Below are 26,395 nucleotides of genomic sequence, written 5' to 3' on the forward strand. Positions count from 1 at the left end.
CGTCGATATCAGTTGGGTACACTGATGATATGCCACTCACTGTACCATGGCTGCGGAGTGAAAACACTGTTCGCATCTTGGGAGTGACCTTTGCAAACTCCGTTCGCTTGATGAATAAGCTAAATTGGAATGAGCTAGTGGGGAAATTCGCTCGGCTAGTGCATCTACACTCACAGCGCACGCTCACCTTGCATCAAAAGGTAATATTGCTCAACACTTTCATCTCTTCGAAGATCTGGTATCTCGCTTCGATTCTCTCACCGAATGCTGTACACATCGCAAAGCTGACGGCGACGATGGGTTTTTTCCTCTGGCGTGGAATTCCAGCAAGGGTGCCAATGCATCAGCTCGCGCGGAATTTAAAATCTGGAGGTATGCAACTACATTTGCCTGCTTTTAAATGCAAAGCTCTACTCTTAAACAGGCATATGAATGATATCGATTCCCTTCCTTTTTACAAATCCCTCCTCTCCCAAGTCAATCCCAACCCACCCGCAGACTGTCCATGTTTAAAGCTGATCCTTTCCAACTATCCTTTACTCCCTCCACTGATCCAAGAACATCCATCCGCCGATAATATTCACAAATTTTACGTAGAGCAAACAGAAGAACCGAAAATATCGCGTGAGCATCCAACGGAGAATTGGCAACAAATTTGGACAAATATTGCAATGCGAGGTCTGTCTTCAACCCAGCGTAGCACCATCTACCTTCTGGTGAACGCGAAACTGGATCATCGGAGACTGATGTTCCGAATAAACAGGGCCGACGGAGAAAACTGCCTGCACTGCAACGGTGCACTTGAGACACTTGAACACAAACTCAGCGAATGTGTACGAGTCCAAGCAGCTTGGAGTTTGCTGCAAGGCAAAATTTCATCATTGCTCAATGGATGGCGAAGACTTTCGATAGGAGAGCTCCTGCGACCCAAACTATTAGGGATAATGAAATGGAAAAAGTTAAAAATTTTGAAAATGTTTATTCAATATGTCTTCTATATTGCACAATGTAATAATGCTATAGATATAGGATCTCTAGAATTTGAAATTCAACACGCTTAAGTAATAATTTTGTAAATTAATTTTTATTTTATGCACAAATAAACAAATTTTACAAAAAAAAAAAAACAGGTTGGAATCCAAAACGTCTTTTCGATATATGTTCTTCTTCTTCATTGGCATCACATCCCCCAATGTCCAATGTCACAAGCCTCGGCAATGTCCCAGCCGCCTCGCAGCTTAGTGTTCATTAAGCACTTCCACAGTTATTAACTGCGAGGTTTCTAAGCCAAGTTACCATTTCTGCATTCATATATCATGAGGCTAACACGATGATACTTTTATGCCCAGGGAAGTCGAGATTATTTCCAATCCGGAAATTGCCTAGACCGGCACCGGGAATCGAACCCAGCCACCCTCAGCATGGTCTTGCTTCGTAGCCGTGCATCTTACCACACGACTAAGGAGGGCCCCGATATACGTACTCGTCTTGAATATCCGTTCCTTGGTTTTCTGGCATCTCATTTCCTTCCTGCTTCTGACTATCTTCTTCTTAACAGTCTCCAATAGTTTATTTTTTATGTATTAAAATCTGATAATAAAATGTTTAAATGAATAAAACCTAAATTAGTTGGTTACGGCCAACGATACGGAAAGAGTCGAGTATCCGACGACTGGTACGTTGAAGTCAAACAGGTCGGAAAATTCGTTGAAGCGCTGCCTGGTTGAACGAGTTGGCTCGTGTAGTGCACAATTGCAAGTATGTGGTTCTAGATGCAAGAATGAGCGTTGATTCTAGTAGGGTAGGATGGGACAAGATGGATCACGGGGTAAGATGGATCAGGGCCGTTTTTGATCATTGTATACATTTTAATGCAGATATTATGCATTTGTAAGAAGAATAATTTAGTGCTATTTTATTGTCGGCCGTGAGCAAGCCCCTATCCCACTCATCGCAGTCGAGCCACTCCTGCCAGCGACCAGCAGCCGTCCCGGCCCTGCGTTTGAGTCTGGGTATCAATCGAGATGGGTGACCGAAGTTGTATATCCCTCCTGATCTGGTCCGTGACATACAACTCATCGATACTCACTGCCAGTCAGTCTTCGCCGTCCTAGAAACGGCCACTCCGACTGACGAAGTGCTTGTCCTGGGCGATTTCAACCTGACTGGTGTCTCTTGGAAGCAGTCCCACAGCGGTTTCCTTTACCCTGATCCAGAACATTCGATCCTGCATGCTGGCGCTGTCAGCCTTTTGGATAACTACAGCTCAGCCACTCTTAGCCAAATTAACGGCATTGTGAATGAAAACGGTCGCACTTTAGACCTATGCTTTGTAAGCAGACAGGACAATGCACCGCTCATCTTGCCAGCACCTTGCGCACTGGTCAAAAATGCTGCTCATCACCCTCCACTACTTATCAGCATCGAATACAGTCATGTACACGACTTCATCGAACGTACTGCGCCCGTGTCATACGATTTTAAGAAAGCCGACCACTTAAGTATTACAGATGTATTATCGAGTATCGATTGGGGAAACGTTCTCAATACGCATGATGTGGATGAAGCTGCTCTAGCCTTCTCGCATGTCAGTTCAAGAGAGTTCTGAATAACATTTCGCGACCTCCCTGGCAGACAAGCGGATTACGAAAACTGAAGACAGTTAAGAGAGCTGCTCTGAGGCAATTTACTTGGGACACTACCATTGCGAGATCAGTACGTGAGGCTCAACCATGAATACCAGCGTGTCAGTCCTCAGAACTTTTTGCGTTACCAGCACAGTATTGAGCGTAAGTTCAAGCAGCGGCTGAAATCTGTTTTGGAGTTACATCAGCAAACAGCGCAAAGAATCTGGTCTGCCATCTTCAATGCAGTACAACGGTGAAACAGCGTCTACCCCATCGGAGCTCTGTGAGCGTTTTAGTGCTGACCAAGTTAGACTCGCCGCTAGCAACGTTCCATTAAGCATCCAAACATTAGGCGTGTTAGATGTCGACGTTGACGCTATATCTAGGGCCGCAACAAAACTCAAGTCGTCCTATCATCCAAGACCAGACCTCAAAAAACAAATTTCTTGTTTGCTTGACCCTCTTCATCGTATTTTTCATTTGCCACTGTCTAGTGGAATATTCCCATCTTGCTGGAAAATCGCTCACATGTTCCCGGTGCACAAGAAAGGTAGCAAACGCAACGTAGACAGCTACCTATGAATCACGTCATCAAGCGCCGTTTCTAAGCTGTTCGAACTCGTTGTCATGGAACCATTACATTCGCACTGCAAGCAACATCTCAGCCCCGACCAGCACGGGTTTACCGCCGGTCGATCTACAACTAGCAATATGCTATGCCTTACTGCGTACATCACCAACAGCATGTTCAGAAGGATTCAAACCGATGTTATCCACACCGATCTGTCTGCCGCATTTGGCAAGTTGAACCATGCTATCGCTGTTGCCAAACTGAACAGGTACGGCATCGGTAGTGATTTATTGTGCTGGTTCCGCTCATACTTGACTGGCCGACAACTGATGGCGACTTTAGATGACTGCGAATTGAATAGTTTTCAAGCAACATCTGGAATACCGTAAGGAAGCCATCTTGGGCCACTAATATTTCTGCTCTATTTCAATGACGTCCATCTAGTCATCGAAAGCCCTCGACTGTCGTACGCTGACGATTTGAATTTTTTTCTCCAAATTAGTTCAACTACTGACTGCTTGAATCACATCAAGGACCTTGGTGTAGTCCTGGACTCAGAGCTAACATTTAAGCAGCACATCTCGTACGCTGTCGATAAAGCTTCTAGGACATTGGGACTAATATTTAGGATTGCCAAGAATTTTTCCGACATTTATTGCTTGAAAGCCATCTACTGTTCTCTTGTGCGTTCTACCCTAGAGTACTGCTCTGCAGTTTGGAGCCCAGCGTACAACAATGGCGCCGAACGTATCGAATCGGTCCAACGTTTTGTCTTCCGAGCTATGAGAGCCGATGCCAGTTGATCGATCTGGAACTTCTTCGTGCTAGGAGAGATACCACCCGGGCGATGACGATCGCCGATATACTACAGGGACGAATCGACTGCGAAGGTATTCTGGAGCAGATAGATTTGAATGTTCGACCAAGGACACTCCGCAATAGCGGAATGCTTAGACCACCACTGCAAAGGACGAATTACGGACTACATGGGGCAATCGGTGGCTTGCAACGCGTATTCAACAGAGTTGCAACATTGTTTGACTTCCATTTATCGCGTAATATGTTACGTCGGAGGTTTTTGACTTTTTTTAACACACCTAGATAGCAATTTTACTACTGTGACTTTTTTGAATTGATTGTGATTTCTAAATGTACTTCATATTTTAAGACCATCATTGGGGCCACACAGAGCCTGTTGATGTTGTAAACAAATAAACAAATTGTCACTCGATTTGAGGATAAAAATTCATATTGATAGAGAATGGCAAGGTAAAATATGTTTCAGCTATGTATAAGCTATCGCATAAGAATGCGAAACACACTTTCTATAAAACGTCTAATCTCGTCGAACAATGTGGAATTTGAACATTTTTGGTAATATGTTGAAAGTATCATATTTATGCAATCTAGATGATGTTACATTGACTTTTTTTTTAAATAAATAAATTTGATCGAAAATTAGACATTCTAAAATTCCTGTGAATAGGGCAAGATGGGTCAGCAAATATTGAACGGTATAGTTCGTATTCAATAAATATGTTTCTTTGCTTATTCAATCATTTTGAGTTAATCTTCCAGCATAATGGTGTTCATTTGATTCTTAAAAATATATAATTTTTGCCTTCAAGAGAGCCTGTTTTGATAAGACATTTCAGACGTGGAACTCGTCAGTAATCTTGAAGATAAAACCCAATTGACGATTAGCTCGGGCGACAATATCATCGTAGTGAAGGATAACGCCAAGGTGCCTGGTGTGCTGAACTCGAGTGAGCGATTGTCCGTATAGGACGTAATCAAAGATGATTAATGCGTTTTACTTTTCTCGTATATTTTTTTTTCGATAATATGAAAATGTTACATTTTTCGGTACTTAAGCCCATCAGATTTCTCGAGCAACAGCACAGCACAGCTGAGCACGTGTTCCAGCACTTTTTAATTCGACAAGTGTTGAATTACCGAGGCACGAATTAAAAAGTATCGAATTAAATGGTATCGAATGAGCCGTGTTCTAGGTAGCAGGACAACATCATTTATGAAGATCGAGAATAGCAAACGGCCCAGAATAGAAGGTCGTGGCCATGGGTTCAATTCCAGGCTCGCCCCTTTCTTACTTTGTATTGGTTGTGTTTCACGTTCCACCAAAGAGATTTCTACTGTTATAATATTTCTCACTAAATAAAGTCTTCCGAACCTCTAGATTCTAGATTTTAGTTCAGATGAATATTATTCAACATTTTGCCTCGTTCAGGTAGATCACATTGGAGATTTTAAAGATTTCTCGGGTACTTATTCAACAGGACGTATGTGATTTTGTAAACAAAGATTAAAACGTTGATTTTTTCAATCTGATAGCACTCCCACGCAAACCATCACTACAGACAGGTAGGGGGAGGCTTCGGTTACCTATTCGTGGTGTTGGTTTGCGTGGGAGTGCCATCGGATTGGACAAATCTACGTATGAATCTTTGTTTACAAAATCACATAAATCCTTTTGAATAAGTACCCGAGATTTGTTCACTCGCTCAAAAAATATTACAATTTTTCTGTGAATTTTCACATTTTTCATAAACGTACAAACTATATCAGTATATCGCCGTAAAGCTCTAGAACCAAAGTATGTTTTGCTGTAGTCAACTCAATATTGATCAAAATGTCACTTATACCCCTCTGCTTCTAACCCCCTCAATTGTAATACATCCACCATAACGCTTTTTTGTCCAAGGTATCCCTTGGGGCCAGCGAAGGAACCCCCAAGGGTACAAAAATCGGTTGTCTACACTCGACAGTATCAAATGCTGCGGCTTTCAGATCCATATATACGCTGCATCAACTTCCTCTACTTCCATGATTCCGTCTTCCATTAAATGAAAATCATCATTCATAAGGTAACATATTGTAATTCATACCGATAGCGGTTGACTTATAATTTTGTTATAGGTTTTAGTTTTATGCCGTTTAGAAAAGAGTGGTCGGTTGTCGGCACGTTGCTGGCGTAACGGTTGAAAATATCATCAGAATAAATTACATTTAAGTACATTACACATATTTAATTAAGTTTTCAAAAATTGTTATTTTTGCGCACATCTTGGCTTAAAACCTGAAGTTAGTCAATTAACTTAGATTTGTCTTGAAATTTTCCGTGGAAAATGGGGTGTCAAAAATCATGTTTTCTTCGTTAAACGAAATATATGTCAGTTTGGATCGGTAGTCGGCACAAAAAGAACGTGGTTATATAGCGCATGCATGGCATATGTCAAAATGTTCAGAATATGTTATCTATCGAAAGCTTCGTCGGAACCACTTTCCCCTATCTAATTTTCCAATCTGTTCTGTAGCTGCACGTCGCCGATCATGCATTATATATGGGGACTGCAAATTATATTCCATACTTGATCGATCCATTCAGGAACTATTTTAACGGATTATTACCGGATGTTCTGGCTACGTGTCCGGTCTCCGGCAGTCGTCAGATTTTTGCGGTGTGAACGCCTTCTTCATGAACCCTCTACGCAACTATTTTCTTTCAAAGACTCTAAAGCTATCAGTGCACCATGACCGAGGCAAATATTTGCCCTGGCTGATCGAATTTCATGTCGATGTCGATGTGTAGGTACTATGAGTTAAAGACTAAAATATCATTAATAACACATCACGTAAGTTTGGATAGGCTTTTAAAAGCCATAACGTTGTATACAGAAACGAGTCGGTTCAAATAAATGAATTTTTCAACCAAGCGATAGGATCAGATCAGAATACAGAAAAGGAGTAAATAATTGGGATCAGAATGAGATAAGACTTTGTCAATATTTTCAGGCAACTATATGACAAACTATGTATAATATGAATAACAATCATTCCTGTGTATGTTTCTAACTACTCAAAATCAAATCAATATTAACTGTTTTTTTTAAATTATTATATATGTACAATGCTTCGAACGACATAACATCATTGTCTTCATTTAATGCATCCCATTAATTTTTTGGAGAAGGTTGTATGTAATTCATTCGAATCGCATAAAAGTTGAGAATAGTTTCAAAATTATCACATCCTTATAAAATAGTCTTAACAAGCCAAATAGTCCTGTGCGTGTCATTCTCCATTGCATATCATATATTGAATCCGGGCACTGGTGTTTTCGCGTGGCTGTAGACGGCTGCTTGCATCCTCATTCCCCCTATCACTAGTCACGTGTCCTTACATATTAATCGTTCATGTTTTTTTTACGTCCCATGTGCAATGTGTTAACTCGTCTGCCGCATTAGATGAACGTTTACTGTTCAATAGTATTGTCGCTTTTTAACCACAAGCAACACAACGCCTATAAAGCTACCAGGCTTAATTTTTTTTTCCGAGAATCATCAGGTCTACGTTCTCTCTCTCTTCCATCGACTTTTTCCGTTCCAGCAGCAGCGAAACGTCAGCGTAAAAGAAAACCGCTCGAGTCGCACTTTTAGTGCGGAAAATTCAATAATCGGCTTGTTAATGATTTTACAATTCTTAATGCATACGCTTTTAAACAAAACAACACTACAAAATCTAAGCCCATGTAGAATAACTCATTTAATTATTAACTTAGTCTGCAGTGCCAAAATCGTTTTAGGAGTCTAGGGATAACTACCAATGCCACAATACTTGTAACTCGAACAAAATAGTACAGCTAAGATTTAGGTTAGGCATTTTGCTCTTATTATTATTAAATAGTGATAGTCTTGTTGAGTTGTAAATTATTGTGAAACTCTGATAATTAGATAACCAATCATATTCATAATAATAGGAAAATAAATTGAATTTCAGTTCTTAATGTTAGAAAAATTGAGAAACTTCTTTGTTGATGCGTAACAAATCTCATACGTACAACAGTAATTTGATAAAACCCTATACCTATCTGAGGAATCCTTTCGGTTTTCAAGTATCACAAGGACAGCATAGTTATGTTGGACACTAGTGATACTCATGTGCATGTCTTTCTTTTGACATGTCTTTACAGATTGCTATCGGAAATCAAGATGAGTGTGATCCTTGATCCCAATCTAGGACAAAAATCACGAAAGCATGATGATTACTACTCCTTGGCCACATCCATCTTCACTGTGATGGAAAGGTAATGTTGGTGTGGTATAACGTTATAACGAAGTATCGACCTATCTCAGCAGTTTTATGGGCACGTGTTATCAAGAGATCTATGTAGAGACATCCGATTCATTCGTGTTCGCGACGTTAGATAGATAGAACTATAGATAGTAGAATCTATAGATGAGCGAAAGCATGGCTGAGTTGATTTTTTTGCCCGTGCACACGCCCATATGACATCACAGCCCTTAACGTTTCCATTGAAATCGTGACGTCATGCTCGTTTGGAGACACATGTGACAGTTCGTTTGGAGACAGAGGATTTATCTTCGCTCATCTATATATTCCACTATCTATAGATAGAACTAGGGCGTTGCGCTCACGGTGTCAGGCAATTTAGCCGAATGCCATCTGGCCGAATGCCGTTTGGCCGAAAGCCATTTGGCCGAATGCCGTTTGGCCGAATAGTTAAAAAAATTAACCTCAAATTACGAGTAGCGAGGAGTGAGAAATGAAACGTGAGTAATGAGAAGTAAGAAATGAGAAGGGAGATGTGAAAAGTGTGAAAAGAAAAGTGAACGGAGAACTGAGAACAGAGAACTTCTTTCTTCTTCTTCATCTTCTTTTCTTCTCCTTCCTTATCCTTCTTCCTCCTTCCTTTTTTATTTTTCCTTCTTCTTCCGTCTCCTTCTTCCTTCTTCCTTCTTTCTTTTTCCTTCTTCCTTGTCTCTTTTTCCTTCTTCCTTTCTCATTCCCCTATCTTTCTTCTTTCTTTTTTATTCTTCTTTCTTATTCCTTCTTCCTTCCCCCTTCTTCCTTCTTCTTCCTTCATCCTTCTTCATTCTATTTTCTTCCTTCTTCTTGTTTCCTTTTTTCTACTTCCTTCTTCCTTCTTCCTCCTTCTTTCGTCCTTCTTCCTTCTTCTTCTATCTTCTTCCTTCTTCTTTCTTCCTTCTTCATTCTTTCTTCTTTCTTCTTCTTCTTTCTTTCTTCTTCTCTCTTTCTTCTTCCTTCTCCTTACTTCCACTTTCTTCCTTCTTCCTTCTTCATTGTTTTTTGTTTTTATTTTTTCTTCCTTGATTCTTTCTTCTTTCCTTCTTCTTTGTTTATTCTTTATTCAGAGAATTTCAACTATTCGGCCAACTGGCGTTCGGCCAAATGGCATTCGGCCAAACGGCATTCGGCCAAATGATCCCAAACCGCGCTCTCTAATTTGCTATTCAACATAGCTCTGGAAGGTGCAATTAGAAGATCTGGTGTGCAAAGAAACGGAGCTATCATCAACAAGTCTCACATGCTCCTCGGTTTTGCGGATGACATCGACATCATTGGAAAAGTTTTCCGTGCCTTTTAAACGAGAGATTGAAACTGAGACAGAAAAATAGGGTTGATCATAAACTCTGTCAATTTAACAAGTTATTTGAAAATCATGGATTTTGATACCAGCATTTTGTGAATTGGATTATTTTAAATTTTAGATGTTACATATTAGGGCCACCGAGATTTCCGGAACCATAATGTTTGATAGCAGTGAGGACAATTTACATTCAAATTCATTGATTTTAATTTAGATTTTGTGAATATCTTTGAAGGATTACATCTATAATAAATCGATTGACCAAATTTAGAGGTGCTTTTTGTTCTTATATCCGGAAGTAGTTGTATGGATTTTTATGTATATTTAAGATAAATTTGCTCATTTTTGTCGTGGATTTTTTTTCTTCTAATTTGTAGAGGTAGTGTGCAAATAATTGTTATACCTGCTATGAAAATAAACATTACTTGAAAGATGACCTGAATGGAGGAGACTTGAGTTTTGAGACGCGAACGCGAGAGGAAGTTTTTCCGGGACGCTACAACTGGCGACGAAGGGTTAAAAAAAGGCCGATCGACTAGATTTCTAGAAGCCTAGAAGCGAGGACAGGTAAGAAATTTCAAATGGATAGGTTATTATCAATCCATTGCAAAAAAAAAAAACAAAAAAGGAAAAGCGCTTCCGAAAAAAAAAAGTTGAGGTTAGGTCGACATGAAAAAAAAACGATTTCCGCAACCGGGAGGTTGGAACATTTATGTAACCGAAAGATTGAAATGCATAATTGGATAGATGATAAGTTGGAAGCCGCAACCGGGAGGTTGGTATCTATTGGAAATAATTATCCGCAGCCGGGAGGTTGGATTACAGATGTAATTTGTGATAAAGAGGTTGGACAGTGTTGCTTTTGTCGATTTCGTGCGCTTTTTAATAGCATCGTTTCTGTTGATTTTTCGCTGTAGTTTGTTTGGAGGAAACGTTAGATATCATAAAGGGCTTTTTTGAGAAAATCTGTGAAATGATTAATCCACCTAAAAGTGAGATAAAATTTTACTTTTTCACCTAAACCGTATATGCGCCTAGTGTCTTCGAAAAAGTTGTAGCGGATGGTATTTTAGGCCACTTTGCCAAAAATCATGTATCTGTGACTTATACTTTACTAGATATGTGACATTTACCGTGGAAGGCCCTAAAATCAGTTTTTTGAGCATAACTTTTTTTTATATGTTTCAGGCACTTTTACACCCTTCTACAAAGTTGTTTGGCTAATAAAAATACACGTTTTTGTAGAACATTGCGAAGCTCTATCTCTTAAAATTGATAAGTTATTTGAGAAAATATGTTTTTTAGGGGTATTTGAGAATCGTATAACTTGGTCCGGCGCAAAATGGCGCAGACAACTTTTTAGTTCTCTGAAGCTGCTGTATGTTGACTCTTGCCTAGCGATTGAAGCTTGTGTTTACACGAAATTACAAACGAGTTATATAGATTTTAAATTTTCTTGTTTTTGGGCTTACTTGTACACTAAGATTATGTATAGGCTATAGGATCGCACTAAAAACCAATATTTGATGGTGGCCCATAAGCCCATAGTTTTATATAGAAATTCGATAAACTGAGCTGATGTCTGTATGTGTGTATGAGTGTATGTGTGTGTGTAGACATTTAAAAGACACCTTTTTGCCTTTCTCTGTTGATTTTTCGCTGTAGTTTGTTTGGAGGAAACGTTAGATATCATAAAGGGCTTTTTTGAGAAAATCTGTGAAATGATTAATCCACCTAAAAGTGAGATAAAAATTTTACTTTTTCACCTAAACCGTATATGCGCCTAGTGTCTTCGAGAAAGTTGTAGCGGATGGTATTTTAGGCCACTTTGCCAAAAATCATGTATCTGTGACTTATACTTTACTAGATATGTGACATTTACCGTGGAAGGCCCTAAAATCAGTTTTTGAGCATAACTTTTTTTTATATGTTTCAGGCACTTTTACACCCTTCTACAAAGTTGTTTGGCTAATAAAAATACACGTTTTTGTAGAACATTGCTAAGCGCTATCTCTTAAAATTGATAAGGTATTTGAGAAAATATTTTTTTCTATGGGTATTTGAGAATCGTATAACTTGGTCCGGCGCAAAATGGCGCAGACAACTTTTTAGTTCTCTGAAGCTGCTGTATGTTGACTCTTGCCTAGCGATTGAAGCTTGTGTTTACACGAAATTACAAACGAGTTATATAGATTTTAAATTTTCTTGTTTTTGGCCTTACTCGTACACTAAGATTATGTATAGGCTATAGGATCGCACTAAAACCAATATTTGATGGTGGCCCATAAGCCCATAGTTTTATATAGAAATTCGATAAACTGAGCTGATGTCTGTATGTGTGTATGAGTGTATGTGTGTATGTGTAGACATTTAAAAGACACCTTTTTTGCCTTTCTCGTACACTAAGTGCAAAACTAAAAGACTTTTTTATTAAGACTAGATATACACATAGTGTCTTCGGGAAAGCTGTAGCGGATAGTATTTTGAGCCATATTGCCAAAGACACCCCATGTCTAACTATTATACTTTAAAAAATATGTGACTTTTTCAATGGAAGATCCCTAAAATCACATTTTTTATCATAACTTTTTTTTTCTATTTTTCCAAGACTTTTCCAACCTTCTACAAAGTTATTTGTCAAACAAAACTACACGTTTTTGTGGAACATTGCGAAGCGCTATCTCTTAAAGCTTAAAAGTTATAATGAAAAAGGTGTTTTTTCTAGGGGTGTTCAGAAATCAAATAGCCTGTTCCGGCGCAAAATGGCCCACAAAACTTTTTAGGATTCAGAAACTACTGTTCTTCTACTTTTCTCTAGTGATTGAAACTTATGTTTACACGAAATTACACGTGTGTTATATAGATTTCAAACTTCCTCTATAAATATCTGCTTTTTTAATTAATTCTGTATAAGGAGGAATCGCTTCTCAATATTTTGTAAAATGATTGTTCGCAATTGAATACACAAATATGATTAAATGTTTTTGAGCGTGTATCAAGCTGTCAAAAACGTTGAAATGTACATCACAGTGTATATCTAGTCTTAATAAAAAAGTCTTTTAGTTTTGCACTTAGTGTACGAGAAAGGCAAAAAAGGTGTCTTTTAAATGTCTACACATACACACATACACTCATACACACATACAGACATCAGCTCAGTTTATCGAATTTCTATATAAAACTATGGGCTTATGGGCCACCATCAAATATTGGTTTTTAGTGCGATCCTATAGCCTATACATAATCTTAGTGTACGAGTAAGGCCAAAAACAAGAAAATTTAAAATCTATATAACTCGTTTGTAATTTCGTGTAAACACAAGCTTCAATCGCTAGGCAAGAGTCAACATACAGCAGCTTCAGAGAACTAAAAGTTGTCTGCGCCATTTTGCGCCGGACCAAGTTATACGATTCTCAAATACCCCTAGAAAAACATATTTTCTCAAATAACTTATCAATTTTAAGAGATAGAGCTTCGCAATGTTTTACAAAAACGTGTATTTTTATTAGCCAAACAACTTTGTAGAAGGGTATAAAAGTGCCTGAAACATATAAAAAAGTTATGCTCAAAAACTGATTTTAGGGCCTTCCACGGTAAATGTCACATATCTAGTAAAGTATAAGTCACAGATACATGATTTTTGGCAAAGTGGCCTAAAATACCATCCGCTACAACTTTCTCGAAGACACTAGGCGCATATACGGTTTAGGTGAAAAAGTAAAATTTTTATCTCACTTTTAGGTGGATTAATCATTTCACAGATTTTCTCAAAAAAGCCCTTTATGATATCTAACGTTTCCTCCAAACAAACTACAGCGAAAAAATCAACAGAAACGATGCTATTAAAACAGCACACGAAATCGACAAAAAGCAACACTGTGGGTTGGAATCGGTAACGTGTTGTTATTCCCAATCGGGAGATTGGAGCAAGTATTTAAATTAGAATATGCACAAACGAATCCTTCGTAGTAGGAAGAGGCAATACACAGATCGAAAGCAGGCAGTTTATAGTTCTGCGTTGTTATGACAATTGGAATTACTTATAAAATATTTTCAATGATTCAATGATCCTAAAAGTGTTTGATTCTTGATTAAACGAAATATTATTTCTCTACTTTTCGTAGATGGAAACAGATATAAGACCAATCGCACCGTTCTGTTGCGAACAGATTGAACGTACAAAGCTAGCGAGAGAATGGAGGTCGTGGAAAACGTCTCTCGAGTTTTATTTCGAGGCCCACGGAATCCAAGAGCAGAAAATGAAAAGGGCGAAGATGTTATACCTGGGAGGCACCCAACTGCAACGCGTGTTCATCAATCTTCCGGACACAGATAAAGTTCCGCTAGTAGCTTGGGAGAAAAGGTGGTATGATACAGCGATTGAAAAACTGGACGAGTTTTTCCAACCGGTGCGTCAGGATACATTGGAACGACATCGGCTAAGAGAGATGAAGCAGCAAAAAGACGAAAGGTTTGCTCATTTCGTATTGAGATTGAGGCAGCAAGTGGTGGATTGCGGTTTTGATAAGCACCCTCCAGAGGTGGCGAAAGTCTTGATGGAAATAACACTGATTGATGTGATCGTCGAGGGCTGTTCTTCGATGGAACTGAGAAAACGTATCCTGAAGGAAGATCAATCTTTGGAACAGATTGAAGCCCTTGGAGCAATGCTTGAAGGAGTGGAAGAGCAAGTGAAAGGATTTAGTACTGACCAAAAGGTGGATGAGAAGGTTTTTCAAGTGATGGAAAAAGAGCCCTTGGCAAAACGTCCATCGTACCTGGATAAAACCGTTTGCTTCAATTGTGGATACAACGGACACTGGGCAAAGTCACCACAGTGCCCAGCAAAGAATCAAATATGTCGCAATTGCAGACAGAAGGGACATTTTAAAACGGTTTGCCGGAATAAAAAGCGCTTGTCGTTTAAGTTCACTTCTGATAGACAGGACAAAAAGGTTCGTGTAGTACAAGCAGAGACAGAAGCAACTGACCGGGACACAAGCAACGAAGTGAAAGAAAAACGGTACTATGCGTTTTATTCGGAAAACAAATCTAATATAATCGATTGTTGTATAGGGGGTGTAAAGTGGAAGATACTGGTTGACTCTGGCGCAGACTGTAATCTGATTTCCACGAGCGCTTGGGAAAAGTTGAAGGAAGCAAGGATTGTAGTGTATTCGTCTATGAAGGGCTGTGGTGGTAGGACATTGCGAGCATATGGAAGTCAACAACCATTGAACGTGTTGGGAAGCTTCGTTGCTGACATCAAGATTGGTCAGAAGACAACAAAGGCTGATTTTTTTGTCGTACAAGGTGGACAACAATGTCTATTGGGAGATAAAACCTCTAAGGAGTTGGGAGTTCTGAAGGTTGGACTAGACATTCAAAATGTCGAAGAGACCTGGAAGCCTTTCGCCAAAATTTCTGGCATACAGATCAATATTCAGATGGACCCAGAAGTGAAGCCAGTTTTCCAACCACTACGAAAGGTACCTATTCCGCTGGAGGCAGATCTTAAAAACGCTATATCCTTCAGCTTACAAACCTCATCACGAGGCAGCAGCAACAGATTGAAAACCTGCGAAACCAAGGCAATCCAGCAGCCGGCAGTGAGAAGATTATCGAGTCTTTGGCAAGCGAAATCCAAGATTTTCAATATGATCCGGATGGAGGAATTTTCTTCGATGCTTGGTATGCAAGATATGAGGATGGCATTACACAGGATGGACAAAACATAGACGACGCCGTCCGTGTGAGGTTACTGCTTCGCAAGCTAAGCACGCCTCTGCACGACAAGTATGTAGTCGGTCTTTCAATTCCGGTACCAGTACACGAAAAGCGATGCAGACGATTTCACTTCGTATGCTGCCATGGTGAACAAACACTGTGAAGCGTTTCAACTTTCGAAGGTCACCCCGGATCAATTCAAAGCGCTTAGTTTCGTCTGTGGACTTCAATCGCCACACATTCGATCACGATTGATCTCGAAGCTGGAAGCCGACGAAACCGCAGTCAACGAACTAGGAGAAATCGCAAGCAAGTTAACCCTGGAGAATCTCGTGGAAGAATGTCACCGTGTGGCCAACCTCAAACAGGATACACTGATGGTGGAAAACAAAGAAGCACGCCACAAGCGTTGTAGGAAGAATTTCATAGTTGCAAAAATGCCATGCTGAAAATGTGGTGACCAGCACTACGTTCGTGAGTGTCCGTTCGTTTCACATACCAACTGTGGAGTTTATCCTGACTGTTGGCAAGCGGAAGTCACTTGAAACACCTTATCGCACTGTATGTTCACTGAATGTGTTGGACGACCCATTCCCCGATTGCTTTGATTGCTGATGGTGTGATGATTGATTGCTAAGTTGTGGTTCACATTAGGCCTACTTCGATGGTTTCAAAGCCATTGAATATATGATTTATGTAGTAAACGTCAAGTACTGTTTGATTGCCACACAGGCAACAAGGACACAAAGAAGGATATTGTTCCAACAAAAAGCTAATACCATCAGAATCAATCAAGTCAGCGAAACCCAAAAAGAATGTGAAGACTAGGAGTATCCATATGGTCCACAACGTCGGAACCAAGCGGAAGTTCATCCCGGTTAAGCTCAACGGAATAGCAGTGAAGCTCCAGCACGATTCAGCATCTGACATCACCATTATCTCTAAAGATATGTGGATCTGCATTGGACAGCCGCCCACACAACCGACGGAGGAATCTGCGGTCACTGCTTCTGGTGGCAACCTCAATCTTCTTGCCGAGTTCCAAACAGAAATCACCATCAGGGACGTGACCAAAGCCGGTCGCATTTTTATCTCGGATAGCGACGAACTCAACGTTCTTGGAATCGAAACCATGGATCTGTTCGATCTGTGGTCTGTGCCTATTAGCAGTTTGGTCAACACTGTTCATCATCGTCCGGAACAATACGTTAGTCAGCTTAAGAATCATTTCCCCGAGGTATTTCAAACCACATTGGGTAGATGCACCAAAGCGCAAGTGAAGCTGTACCTGAAGCGCGAGGCATGTCCTACCTACTGCCCAAAACGACCAGTGGCGTACGCTGCACTTCCCAAGGTAGACGAAGAACTCGAAAGGCAGACAACATATCGGTTCATGTGTGTGGTGACTATTCAACGAGATTGAACAATGCATTGGAATGTGATCATCATCCACTGCCTCATCCCGATGACCTCTTTGCGGAATAGGAGGCTGACGCATACTTGCAGGTCGAGGTCGAGGAGGATTCACGAAAGCTGCTCACGGTCAACACTCACCGTGGCTTGTTTCAGTACAATTGACAAGAAGAAGAAGAAGAAGACTGCCCCATGGAGTTAAGTCGGCACCAGACGCTTTCCAGCGCATCATCGACAGCATGGTGACTGGCATTCGTCAAGTCGTATTTGGACATCTTTATCGCTGGTCGCACCAAAGAGGCACACGATCGCAAGCTTTACGCTGTCCTTGAACGTGTGCGTGAGTATGTTTTTCGCAAATTGAGTTGCGAATTGAGTTCCTCGGACATATTGTAGACAAGGATGGTATTCGACCTGATCCTGCAAAACCGGAAGCCATTTCCAAGATGCAGCCTCCGAACAATAATGCTGTCCAATGAACAGCTCGAAGTAGCTCGAAGTTGTTCCCGTCCTGCTCGTTCTTTTTTGTCAACAAATGGGGATGAGCAGGACAGGGAGAAAATTCGAGCTACTTCAAGCTCTCATTGGACAGCACTAATGTCAAGCAGCCGACGGGAATAAGAAGGCGAGGTGCACAGCGGGCAAGGTGGATCGATCAGGTGGAGGACGATTTGCGGACCCTCCGCAGACTGCGTGGTTGGCGAAGTGCAGCCATGGACCGAGCTGAATGGAGAAGACTTTTATGTGCAGCACAGGCCACTTCGGCCTTAGTCTGATAATAAATAAAATGTCAAGCAGCTCCGGTCAAGCAGATGAAGCAATTAAGGGTTCCTCTAGATAACCTGCTCATGCCTCTCGCTCGCTGAAATGAACTTCGGGCAAGTAGAAAAAGTTAGCATTGGCGCTTAGGACTTCAAGTCGTCGACGACTGTGTTATGTTCGGCGATCGAATCGTCATACCCTTCAAGTTCTACAAGCGTATTATTCGTCAACTTCATCGTGGACACCAGGAATTGACCGCATGAAAGCTCTGGCCCGCAGTTACATCTACTGGCCACATATCGACGTCCATTTTGCTAGATTTGTTCGTCAGTGCACAGCGTGTTCTGAAGCAGCAAAGTCTCCGAAGAAAACAGTATTGGAATCGTGCCTTTTCGCAATCAGGGCATGGCAACGTGTACATATTGATTTTGCTGGCCCAATTGATGGGTACTACTATTCCGTCATCATTGATGCTTACTCCAAATGGTCTGAAATTTTCCGCACTCGATCCATCAAAAGATTTACCTACAACTTTGGATATGCTGCGAGACATTTTCCCGTTTCGGTAATCCTGATATTTGGTTTCGGATAATGGCAAGCAATTCACCAGCAAGCAGTTTCAGATGTTCAGCTGTGAAAATGGTATCACCCATATCCGTACTGTGTGGATGGGGTCCAACGGCCAAGCAGAACGTTTCGTCGATTCCCTCAAGCGTGGCCTCAAAAAGCTAGGTAAGGAGGAAGGCTCACCTAGATTAGAGCATTTGCAGACATTCCTTTCAGTGTATCACTCCACTCAATCAAAATACACCGAAATCGACGTCTCCTGCAGAAGCGTTTCTCGGAAGACACGTGCGCACCACGTTGGAACTTTTAAGAAAACCCGTTCCTGCTGCTACTCCGGCTGAAACGAACTACAAGGAAAATGAGCAGTTTAATCGTCGGCATGGAGTAAGGTACCCCGGGGCAAGTGGGACCTAAAAAAACGCTAGTTAAGCAAAATTGTTAACGCATACTTAGAAAACAGGGTTTTACAGAACATTAACCACGGATACATCATTATATACTTCCTTTGTGGAAGTGTAGACGTGTTGGAAGCCATTTATTCAATTACAAAAAATATTGGTAGTGAAAGAAATAAATTCACCTGTAGGACCCACTTACCCCTTCAAATGGGGCAAGTGGGACCTATTCTGCTTTATACTATCGAACGAAACTAATTAAAGGAATATATAATATTCATATTTATTTATGAGTCGTAGTATTTTTAGATCATGGATGGAGGTTGGTTGCTTGTTGGACTTGTGTTTTAGCTTTCTTGTTGCTTATAATGTTACAATGTTGTAATGAAAACAAGACAACAGCCGACTTACTGTTTAATTGTCTCTTGTCTTGCTTTCCATTAGCTTACTTTTGTACCAAATGTTTCAGGTGGAAAGGATAAGCAAATCTTTATTCACCATTCGAATTAATATTTCTCTGTTTAGAACACGAATTATTACATAAATCAGTACTTCAAAAGAAACGTTTTTATTCAGGCAATGCGCACTGCACAGTGTTCTAAATTTGTAATAGAACGAAATTACCAATTAATGTGTTAAGCACTTTATTTATCTGAAAATCTCTAAATCTGATGCAAAGTTTGAAAATAACAAAACACAAAACAAAACCTGCTGACCTATTGTAGAATAAATTAATTATTTGCACTGTAAACGCAAAATATCGTATAGTCATAACGATTGCTCTTTTTATTCGGGAGATAATTTTTAGAATGTAAAATACACATTCTTTAATGAACTGTTCAGTACTTTTTAACAACGAAACCAACGATATCAAACTGCATCTGATTCAGATCCGTATGATATATGAATGTCGGAGTGATTTTTCACTAGACAAAGATCTAAAATCAGTTAAAATTGTTCTATCAAAACTGTTGTTCAAATATGTCCCACTTGCCCCATGTATGTTAAAACTCAAGGGCAAGAGAAAATTGCAAATTTTGGCTTCAATTAAAAATTTTAAATCGTTTTCGATGTTACACAATCATTCAATTACTCAAACTATTCGCCTTCCACATCAAAGAAAAATTTAGAAACGACTATTCTGTTGGAAATCCATTGAATCAAAATAAAAGTATTAGCTTTTCCCGGTAGTTTAAAGTCATGATCAAGCAATAGCATTAGTATGGTGCCTCAAATGGTTTTGATTCCAAATATTTTTGTGTCGGGTGGATTCGTTGATAGTCCTGCTTCATCTTTCTAGGACATTGTTACCATTAAAAACGTTCATCGATTCATCGGCAGCCATAGTACCCACTTACCCCGTATTTTCACTTGCCCCGGGGTACCTTAGTTAAAAGAAACTTTGAAGAAGACGATCTGGTATATGTCCAACAGTATTCCCGGAACACCAAGTCCTGGATGCCCGGTCGAGTCATCAAACGAAAAGGTTCCGTACACTATATCATATCTCGGGAAATTAATGGAAGACAGTAGCTGGTAAGAGCGCATGTCAACCAAATGCGTCCCTGCTACTTTTCTGATATTCCAGAACAGAAGATACAGCAGCTGCCTTGGTAAGGGCATCCATCAATTCAGCTGTTATTGGTCGACGGTACAGCAGCAGTGCCTTTCTCTGCTTTGTTCTCTCCGAGGCAGCCAAGTTGGTTGTGACGAGACGGACGCAATGAGAAACCAGAACTGTGCAATAAAAATCCTATTCGACTAAATGCTGATGTCATATTAGAAATTTTGAGACAGTACTCGTCGATAGAAAATCCTTCCGCACGCGATGGCATATGAGCAAGTCAAACCACCTTCCTTTTGCCAGTGGAGATATACCAGCTTCCACACTGATATTCTTCCCTCCCCCTTCATACGGGAGCTTGGCAGAAGGAAGGTCGTGTGATATGTGCCATCACAAATATTGCCCTCCGCTCGCTTTCAAATCGACTCCTAAAAAAACATTCTTCATGCCTGCCGTATCCTAACGGAAATATCAATTCTATACTTTCGCCTCTAATTCTATCATGAACATGTACGTCTAAGTTTGGAAGATGATGTTAGCATTTCCATATAATTTTATTTATTTGTCAAGTCGACCCGGCAGACGTTGTCCTGCATAGTAGGCGAAAATGCGCGTTGTGAACTGCCCGTGGAAAATCCCCATACGAATCTTTATTTTAGTATTTCACGATTTACTCAACTATACTAATGATTTTTGACTGAGGAAATATCATATAAACCTGTCGGAAACTATAACGAATGTAACTGCTGAAGGTATGCATAAAATCCATCCAGTCGTTTTCGAGTTATGCGGATACGAACACAGACCATTTCATTTTTATTATATAGAAGAAGAAGATTAGTTAGCCGACCACTAACCAAGTCAGTTGAAATAAATCGTTTTGTCCAGTAATGCTCATTACATTTCCTTGGTTGCGGGTACAGCAGTTAGGTTCAGAAGTGGTTTCAAACCACCGCACCGTTAGACCCACTTCAGAATTGGATTTTCCTTAACGATTCCGATCATGACGCATTTCAGATTTCATCGAACCAACTATATCCAGCAGTGCGAAGGTTTAAAAAAAACCTCACCATTTCTAATGAACTTCCATCACGGATCTGGAATGTCCTTTACATAATTTGTGAAATAATCAAAAAAGTATCAATAAATTGAAAATATAACAGGAGCACATTGGGCAAACCAGATAAACTTAAGGTTCTTGTTCTCTTCGCTGTCTTGATTGATATTTAAGGCACCTTTATACCACTTGACTTTCTTATCTTACTTTTGGTGAATTTCACATTGCCTGTCAATGTTAATTTTTTTTTATTTTAATCTGTAAGAGAGGAGCGCCGAATCATGGTTTTCGCCAAGGGCGTCCACGCTACGGCTCTGCTTTCCACCAATGACTTTCGGCCAATCGACAGAAAGAGCCGTTTGGTCGGAAATCATTTGACCAAAGGACACAAGCTTGAAACTCGTTTGGCCGAATGCGTCATTTGCCGAGCAAACTATTATGCGAAACGTATCTAGCCGGTCATTTGGCCGAAAATGCCATTAAGCCGAAATGGTCGCTCGACAGCAAAGGCCACTTGGCTGAAAATGTCATTTGGCCTTAATGAACCTACGGCCGAAAATGTCGTTTAGTCGTTCAGTCGTTTTGCAGAAAAGACCATTTGGCTGAATGGATCGACATTTTTGTCATATTACCCGTTCAACGAATGACATTTTCGGCCGTTTAATCCGTTCGTCCAAATGGGCCTTTCTTCCAAAATACCATTTTGGCCAAACCACCAAAAGACTTGGCCAAATGACTCTTTCTCTTCTTGTGAATAATTTTCCGTGGAATTTCAGAAGAGTTTCTTATATATATGCAAAGAATTTCGGACCGGCCTAATAATTACAAGTTGTATGTATGTAAATAATAGATACTTTTTATATAATAAAAGTTATAAATTATTTCAAAGCTTCATTATTTTATAAACATAAATAGTATGTGATCGCAAATCATGTCTGACTGCTATTACTTTCACCGTAGTTTTCCAGAAACTCTTCCCACGATATGTCATGCGCCTTTTCCAGGTGCGTCTTGAACTGTACCTTCCAAAAGAAGCGCTTATCACAAAATTTGCAGGAAAAGGGTTTCTCGTTGGTGTGCGCTCGCAAGTGCATACTCAAAGAGTATTTCTTCATCAGTACTTTGCCGCAAACAGGGCATGGAAAGCGACCGGAATGTAGCCGTACGTGACCCTGCAAAAGAGATTTGTGCTTCAAGAGCTTGCCACAAATTGGGCACGGGACCTGATGACTCTTGTGCTTGATCGCGTAGTGCCGTTCGAAGGCACTACGGTGCGGGAATTTTCTATCGCACTGATCGCATTGGTATTTGAAGCAGTCGGCGCGGTGAATCAACTCCTCGTGACGGTTGCGCGTTATTCTGGTGCTGTATCGCTTTTCACATCCTTCAAATGAACAGGCGTGTGGCCTCAAGCCATTGTGTAGGTTCATGTGATCCTCGAACATAGACCGTGGCACATGTTTTCCGCATTGTTCGCAAATCTTTTCGTAACTGGTGCCACTCGCTCTGTTACGCTTGATGCATCCTTCTTCATCGGCAAACTTGTTCCGCTTAAAGCGAAGCTTGCGCTTTCCGGTAGGTGTCAAAGCGCCCTGAAAAAAACGTGAAAAAAATAACCCTATCATAACAAATTGAATGCCCACAATATCATTATTTACCTCTCCCCGGGGCCGTTTTTGAATAGTCACGCCTTCAACAGCCGAATTTGCAGTATCACCGTCGACCTTCGCCATTATGGAAAACATTTCATACAAAGAGTCTTTTACGTTGGTATCGCCGTGCCTGCTGTTCGGTATGGTATTTCGGTAGACACCATGTGCTTCACATTTCCGGTGCATGTCCCGCAATCGGCGCCATACGACTTTGACTTCATCCACTGTGCAGTTTCCTAATTTGGCAGCAACCTGTTTCCAGGCAGCGCCACGCTTATCCAACTTTCTGTGGTAACTGAAGGAAGGTCATTGCACAATACTGGTATTTAATTATTTAGACATTGTACTTACTCGACATGGTTGCTGTTCCACAGCAATTCGTGCCGCATTACTTCCTGCACGAGTTTGATTTTATCCTCCAGAGTGGTAAATGGTCCCGATTCGACCGCGGTGAGATCCATCGGTTTAGTAGCTTTGTACCAACCACTGGCTTTCTTTTCGGGGACCATTTTCAACCGTTCACTGTCATTGAACATGGCCTGTAACTTCACGTAGATGGGATCGCACAGCAGAGGACTTTTCTCATCTATTATACCTTTTGATAGACGCGAAGTCCGAGAACGGTAGAGGTTCCTCAAATTGTTCCACAGTGTCTTTACCTCGGGCTTCGGGAGCCTCATTTGCTCCGCGATTGTGTTCCATGTAAGGTCTCGTTTAGTTAAATTATAATATCTAGAAATAAAGACAATGTTATGTGCTTATGAAGTTATGAAAGTGATTGCTTGCGTTTTGCTCAAAAATTACTAACTCCAAATGATTTGAATTCCAAATGTTGCAATGTTGCTCAACTATTGCGATTAGTTTCTGCTTATCGTCTTCATTGAAGTTGATAAGAATTTCTTCGTACTCGGCTGAGTCTTCAGATTTTTTTACCATTATCGAACGTGATCTAAATTTCATGTTCTCTGCACACATTTCATCCAACAACCTGAAGAGTGGATCTTGCAAAATCGAACTTTTGCTCTCCAAAGTTCCCTTGATGACACGTTTTAGACGATAGCGATACGAGTCCCGTAAACACTTCCAGGTATATTTTAACTCGTCTCGAGTAACATTCATAGACGCGGCTATTGCATCCCATGTTCGATCCTTAAGTACGATGTTGTTGTAGCTGCAAATATTTTATATTGTATTATATTCTGGCAATATTATACATAACAGATCTCAAGTCGGAATAATTTCTACAGTTGTCTTACAGATTGGTACTTACTCTGCATGTTCCTTGTCCCACAGGTGTTCGTATTCGTGTACCAACTGGGCCAATGTCATTTTCTGCTCAATACTACTCAATATTAAACCTGTCGCAGATTTACCTCGCTTATCTTTCACCTCGATTGTTTCACCTTCAGCACTTGTTTGCAAGTCTTCGTCATTATCTCTATCAGCTTCCTCGCTTCCACTGCTTTGATCTCCGTTTCGACCTTGCATACATCGTAATATCTCAATCAATTTGTCATACTTCCCATCCGAAATGTCTTGTCGGGTTGATCCTTCTTTTTCTTGATTGCAATGAACTCGATACAAGTCCTTCAGCGATCGCCAGTGATACCGAATTGCATCTGCTTCCATTTGAAACTTGCGGGCTATGTCCGTCCACATTGTTTCAATCATGTGCATCGAACTGGCCAACGATGTGTCCCAAATTTCTGGATATTTTTTAATCTCCTCGGCGATAGAAATTTTCAGTTCAATGGGTAACTTTTCCCTAATGTAATAGAGATAAAGATTCGTTTTTAAGATGTTCTCACCTCAACATGAAGAAGCAAAATAAATATCTGCAAGATATTTTTTTTTTCAAATAAACAAAAACCGTATAGTTAACAAAAACCGTATAGTTAAAATTGAAAAGATAAACAAATATGAATGATAAGAAGCAAAATGGTACACCCACCTATCGTTTACGTTTTGTGCATCTTCCACAGACGGTTCAAGTTCTTCTAAAACGGGAACAATCTGATTCATTAGATTGAATAGTTTGTTACTCTGTAATCGGAGACGTGTCGTCAGTCCAGCTGAATCTACGTCAGCTCTGTCAGCCAGGTAATTTTTTTCATCACTTTCCAGAGTGTTTTTGCTGTGGCGGAATTCATTCGCAGTTTTTTCTCTGTTTCATTCCAAAAACTATCAGAGCTCAGAACATTTAGTGAGTTTTTGCTCATATGCTCCAGCACTTCCTGCGCTAAAGCAAAAGGCAATTCATCATTTGCAAGGTATAACTCCTCCTTGACCTCAATCACAATTTCAGTATCTATCTCTGCATCCTCCAAAGGTTCATTCTCATTGAAAGAAGACGCATTCGCATCCATCACGTCGTTCGTTTCCGTATCCTGCTGGATTAGGCTTTTCGCTTCATCCGCCCGACCTGAACCAATTTTCATATTATCGGCACACATCACGTGGAGCAGCTTAAAGATTGGTTCCTCCAAAAGGGCATCGCCATTGTGCAGCTCACCGCGAATGACGCGTTTTATTCGGTTTCGGTACAAATCTCGCAAACATTTCCACGCATATTTCACCTCATTTGGGCTCTTTTTCATCTTCATTGCAATGGTGTCCCATGCTTTGTTTGATTTGGTTTTACAGCTGTATCTACAAAAAAAATAAATTGGGTAGTTAGGTATGGGTGCGACGACTTCAGTCAACTTACGATTTATCCTTGCGGTTCCAAAGAAATTCATAATTCTGCACAAACTTGGCCAATTGCATCCTCTCGTTTTCCTCTTTTAGAAAACAACTAACCGATTTTTTGGACTTGCGTTTGGAGTTTTTCTTTCGTCTTCCGTGCAGCTTTGTGGAAGTGGTTTGTTCAGTTTCATCTAAGTAGTCATCATCGGCATCCTCATCCGTAATCGGATTTTGGGGTTCAAAAGCCTGTTCCACCTTGAATTCCATTGACACAGGCTCCCAATTTGATGTGTTAGATGCTTCTGGTTCCTCCTTTATTTCCCCCAAGGCAACAAAAGCAAACTCATTGGAATCCAATCTCTCGAAGGGTTCCCCAAGGTCAGTTTTATAAGCTATCCAATGATCGTTAACAACTCGTCCATGTTGACACGTCAGCATTCGTAGCTCATCTACATGATCCTTGTAGCGTTCCCACCTCCAGTCGTCTCCAGAGCAAATCCGCACTGATTCGTAGATTTCATCCGCTTGGCGGCACAGCGCCCGGAAGTCAGCCATCAAGTTAACAGTTTGTTTGCAATTGATGCAAATCGTACGAATGCTATCCTCCGGGGAAACAAACACGCCCACGCAATCTCGTATACTGTTGGAAAGGCTTTCGGCGCAGATATCCACGAGCCGCGTATTGTCCTTTCCAAACCACCGCAGACACAGACGACATCGCGGCTCCAGGTTGTTCGTGGATTTCACTTTCGCTGTTAAAATATGTTCAGTGATTATTCGGTTTCAGAAAATTTTCTTGCCCTAATATTACCTTGCATGTTGGTGTGCAAATGTTCATAACAAGATTTTAACTAATCTCAATATTTCTGGGTATATCCTAAATTAAAAAAATAATAATTAATGGTGAAAAATCGCAAAACTCCTATAAATAAACAACTTCTGACA

General features: G+C 40.5%; 3 protein-coding genes across 4 annotated transcripts; 2 read left to right on the top strand and 1 right to left on the bottom strand.

Moving 5' to 3' along the window:
• The first annotated feature begins 10,106 nt into the window (after positions 1-10,106).
• Positions 10,107-15,366, top strand: LOC134207062 (uncharacterized). The gene is made up of 2 exons (XM_062682787.1): positions 10,107-10,195; positions 13,753-15,366. The coding sequence occupies exon 2, from the start codon at positions 13,753-13,755 to the stop codon at positions 15,364-15,366; it is 1,614 nt and encodes a 537-aa protein (XP_062538771.1). The 5' UTR covers positions 10,107-10,195.
• A 132-nt stretch (positions 15,367-15,498) lies between these two features.
• LOC134207063 (uncharacterized protein K02A2.6-like) lies at positions 15,499-16,778 on the top strand. The gene is made up of 2 exons (XM_062682788.1): positions 15,499-15,668; positions 16,088-16,778. The coding sequence occupies exons 1-2, from the start codon at positions 15,499-15,501 to the stop codon at positions 16,776-16,778; spliced, it is 861 nt and encodes a 286-aa protein (XP_062538772.1).
• A 5,171-nt stretch (positions 16,779-21,949) lies between these two features.
• On the bottom strand, positions 21,950-26,395 carry LOC134205839 (uncharacterized). Of its 2 annotated transcripts, none has more exons than XM_062681459.1 (8): positions 26,262-26,395; positions 25,473-26,202; positions 24,717-25,414; positions 24,036-24,530; positions 23,574-23,936; positions 23,117-23,497; positions 22,772-23,060; positions 21,950-22,705 (listed from the first exon to the last, which is right to left on the bottom strand). In XM_062681459.1, the coding sequence occupies exons 3-8, from the start codon at positions 24,785-24,787 to the stop codon at positions 22,043-22,045; spliced, it is 2,262 nt and encodes a 753-aa protein (XP_062537443.1). In that variant the 5' UTR covers positions 24,788-25,414; positions 25,473-26,202; positions 26,262-26,395; the 3' UTR covers positions 21,950-22,042. The 2 variants fall into 2 exon arrangements, with proteins under 2 accessions (XP_062537443.1, XP_062537444.1); XM_062681460.1 differs by having other exon boundaries at positions 24,036-24,600; positions 26,262-26,327.

This window comes from Armigeres subalbatus, chromosome 1 (genome assembly GCF_024139115.2).
Source record: "Armigeres subalbatus isolate Guangzhou_Male chromosome 1, GZ_Asu_2, whole genome shotgun sequence".
Classification (NCBI taxonomy): Eukaryota; Metazoa; Arthropoda; class Insecta; order Diptera; family Culicidae; genus Armigeres; species Armigeres subalbatus.

Excerpts from the sequence above, each read along its gene's own strand:
- LOC134207062 (XM_062682787.1), top strand. The coding sequence starts at position 13,753 with ATGGAAACAGATATAAGACCAATCGCACCGTTCTGTTGCGAACAGATT.
- LOC134207063 (XM_062682788.1), top strand. The coding sequence starts at position 15,499 with ATGGTGAACAAACACTGTGAAGCGTTTCAACTTTCGAAGGTCACCCCG. Across the intron at positions 15,669-16,087 it reads CTAGGAGAAATCGCAAGCAA|GCAACAAGGACACAAAGAAG; the intron begins GTTAACCCTGGA and ends ATTGCCACACAG.
- LOC134205839 (XM_062681459.1), bottom strand. The coding sequence starts at position 24,787 with ATGAATCAGATTGTTCCCGTTTTAGAAGAACTTGAACCGTCTGTGGAA. Across the intron at positions 23,937-24,035 it reads TGGGACAAGGAACATGCAGA|CTACAACAACATCGTACTTA; the intron begins GTAAGTACCAAT and ends AAATATTTGCAG. Across the intron at positions 22,706-22,771 it reads AAAAACGGCCCCGGGGAGAG|GGCGCTTTGACACCTACCGG; the intron begins GTAAATAATGAT and ends CGTTTTTTTCAG.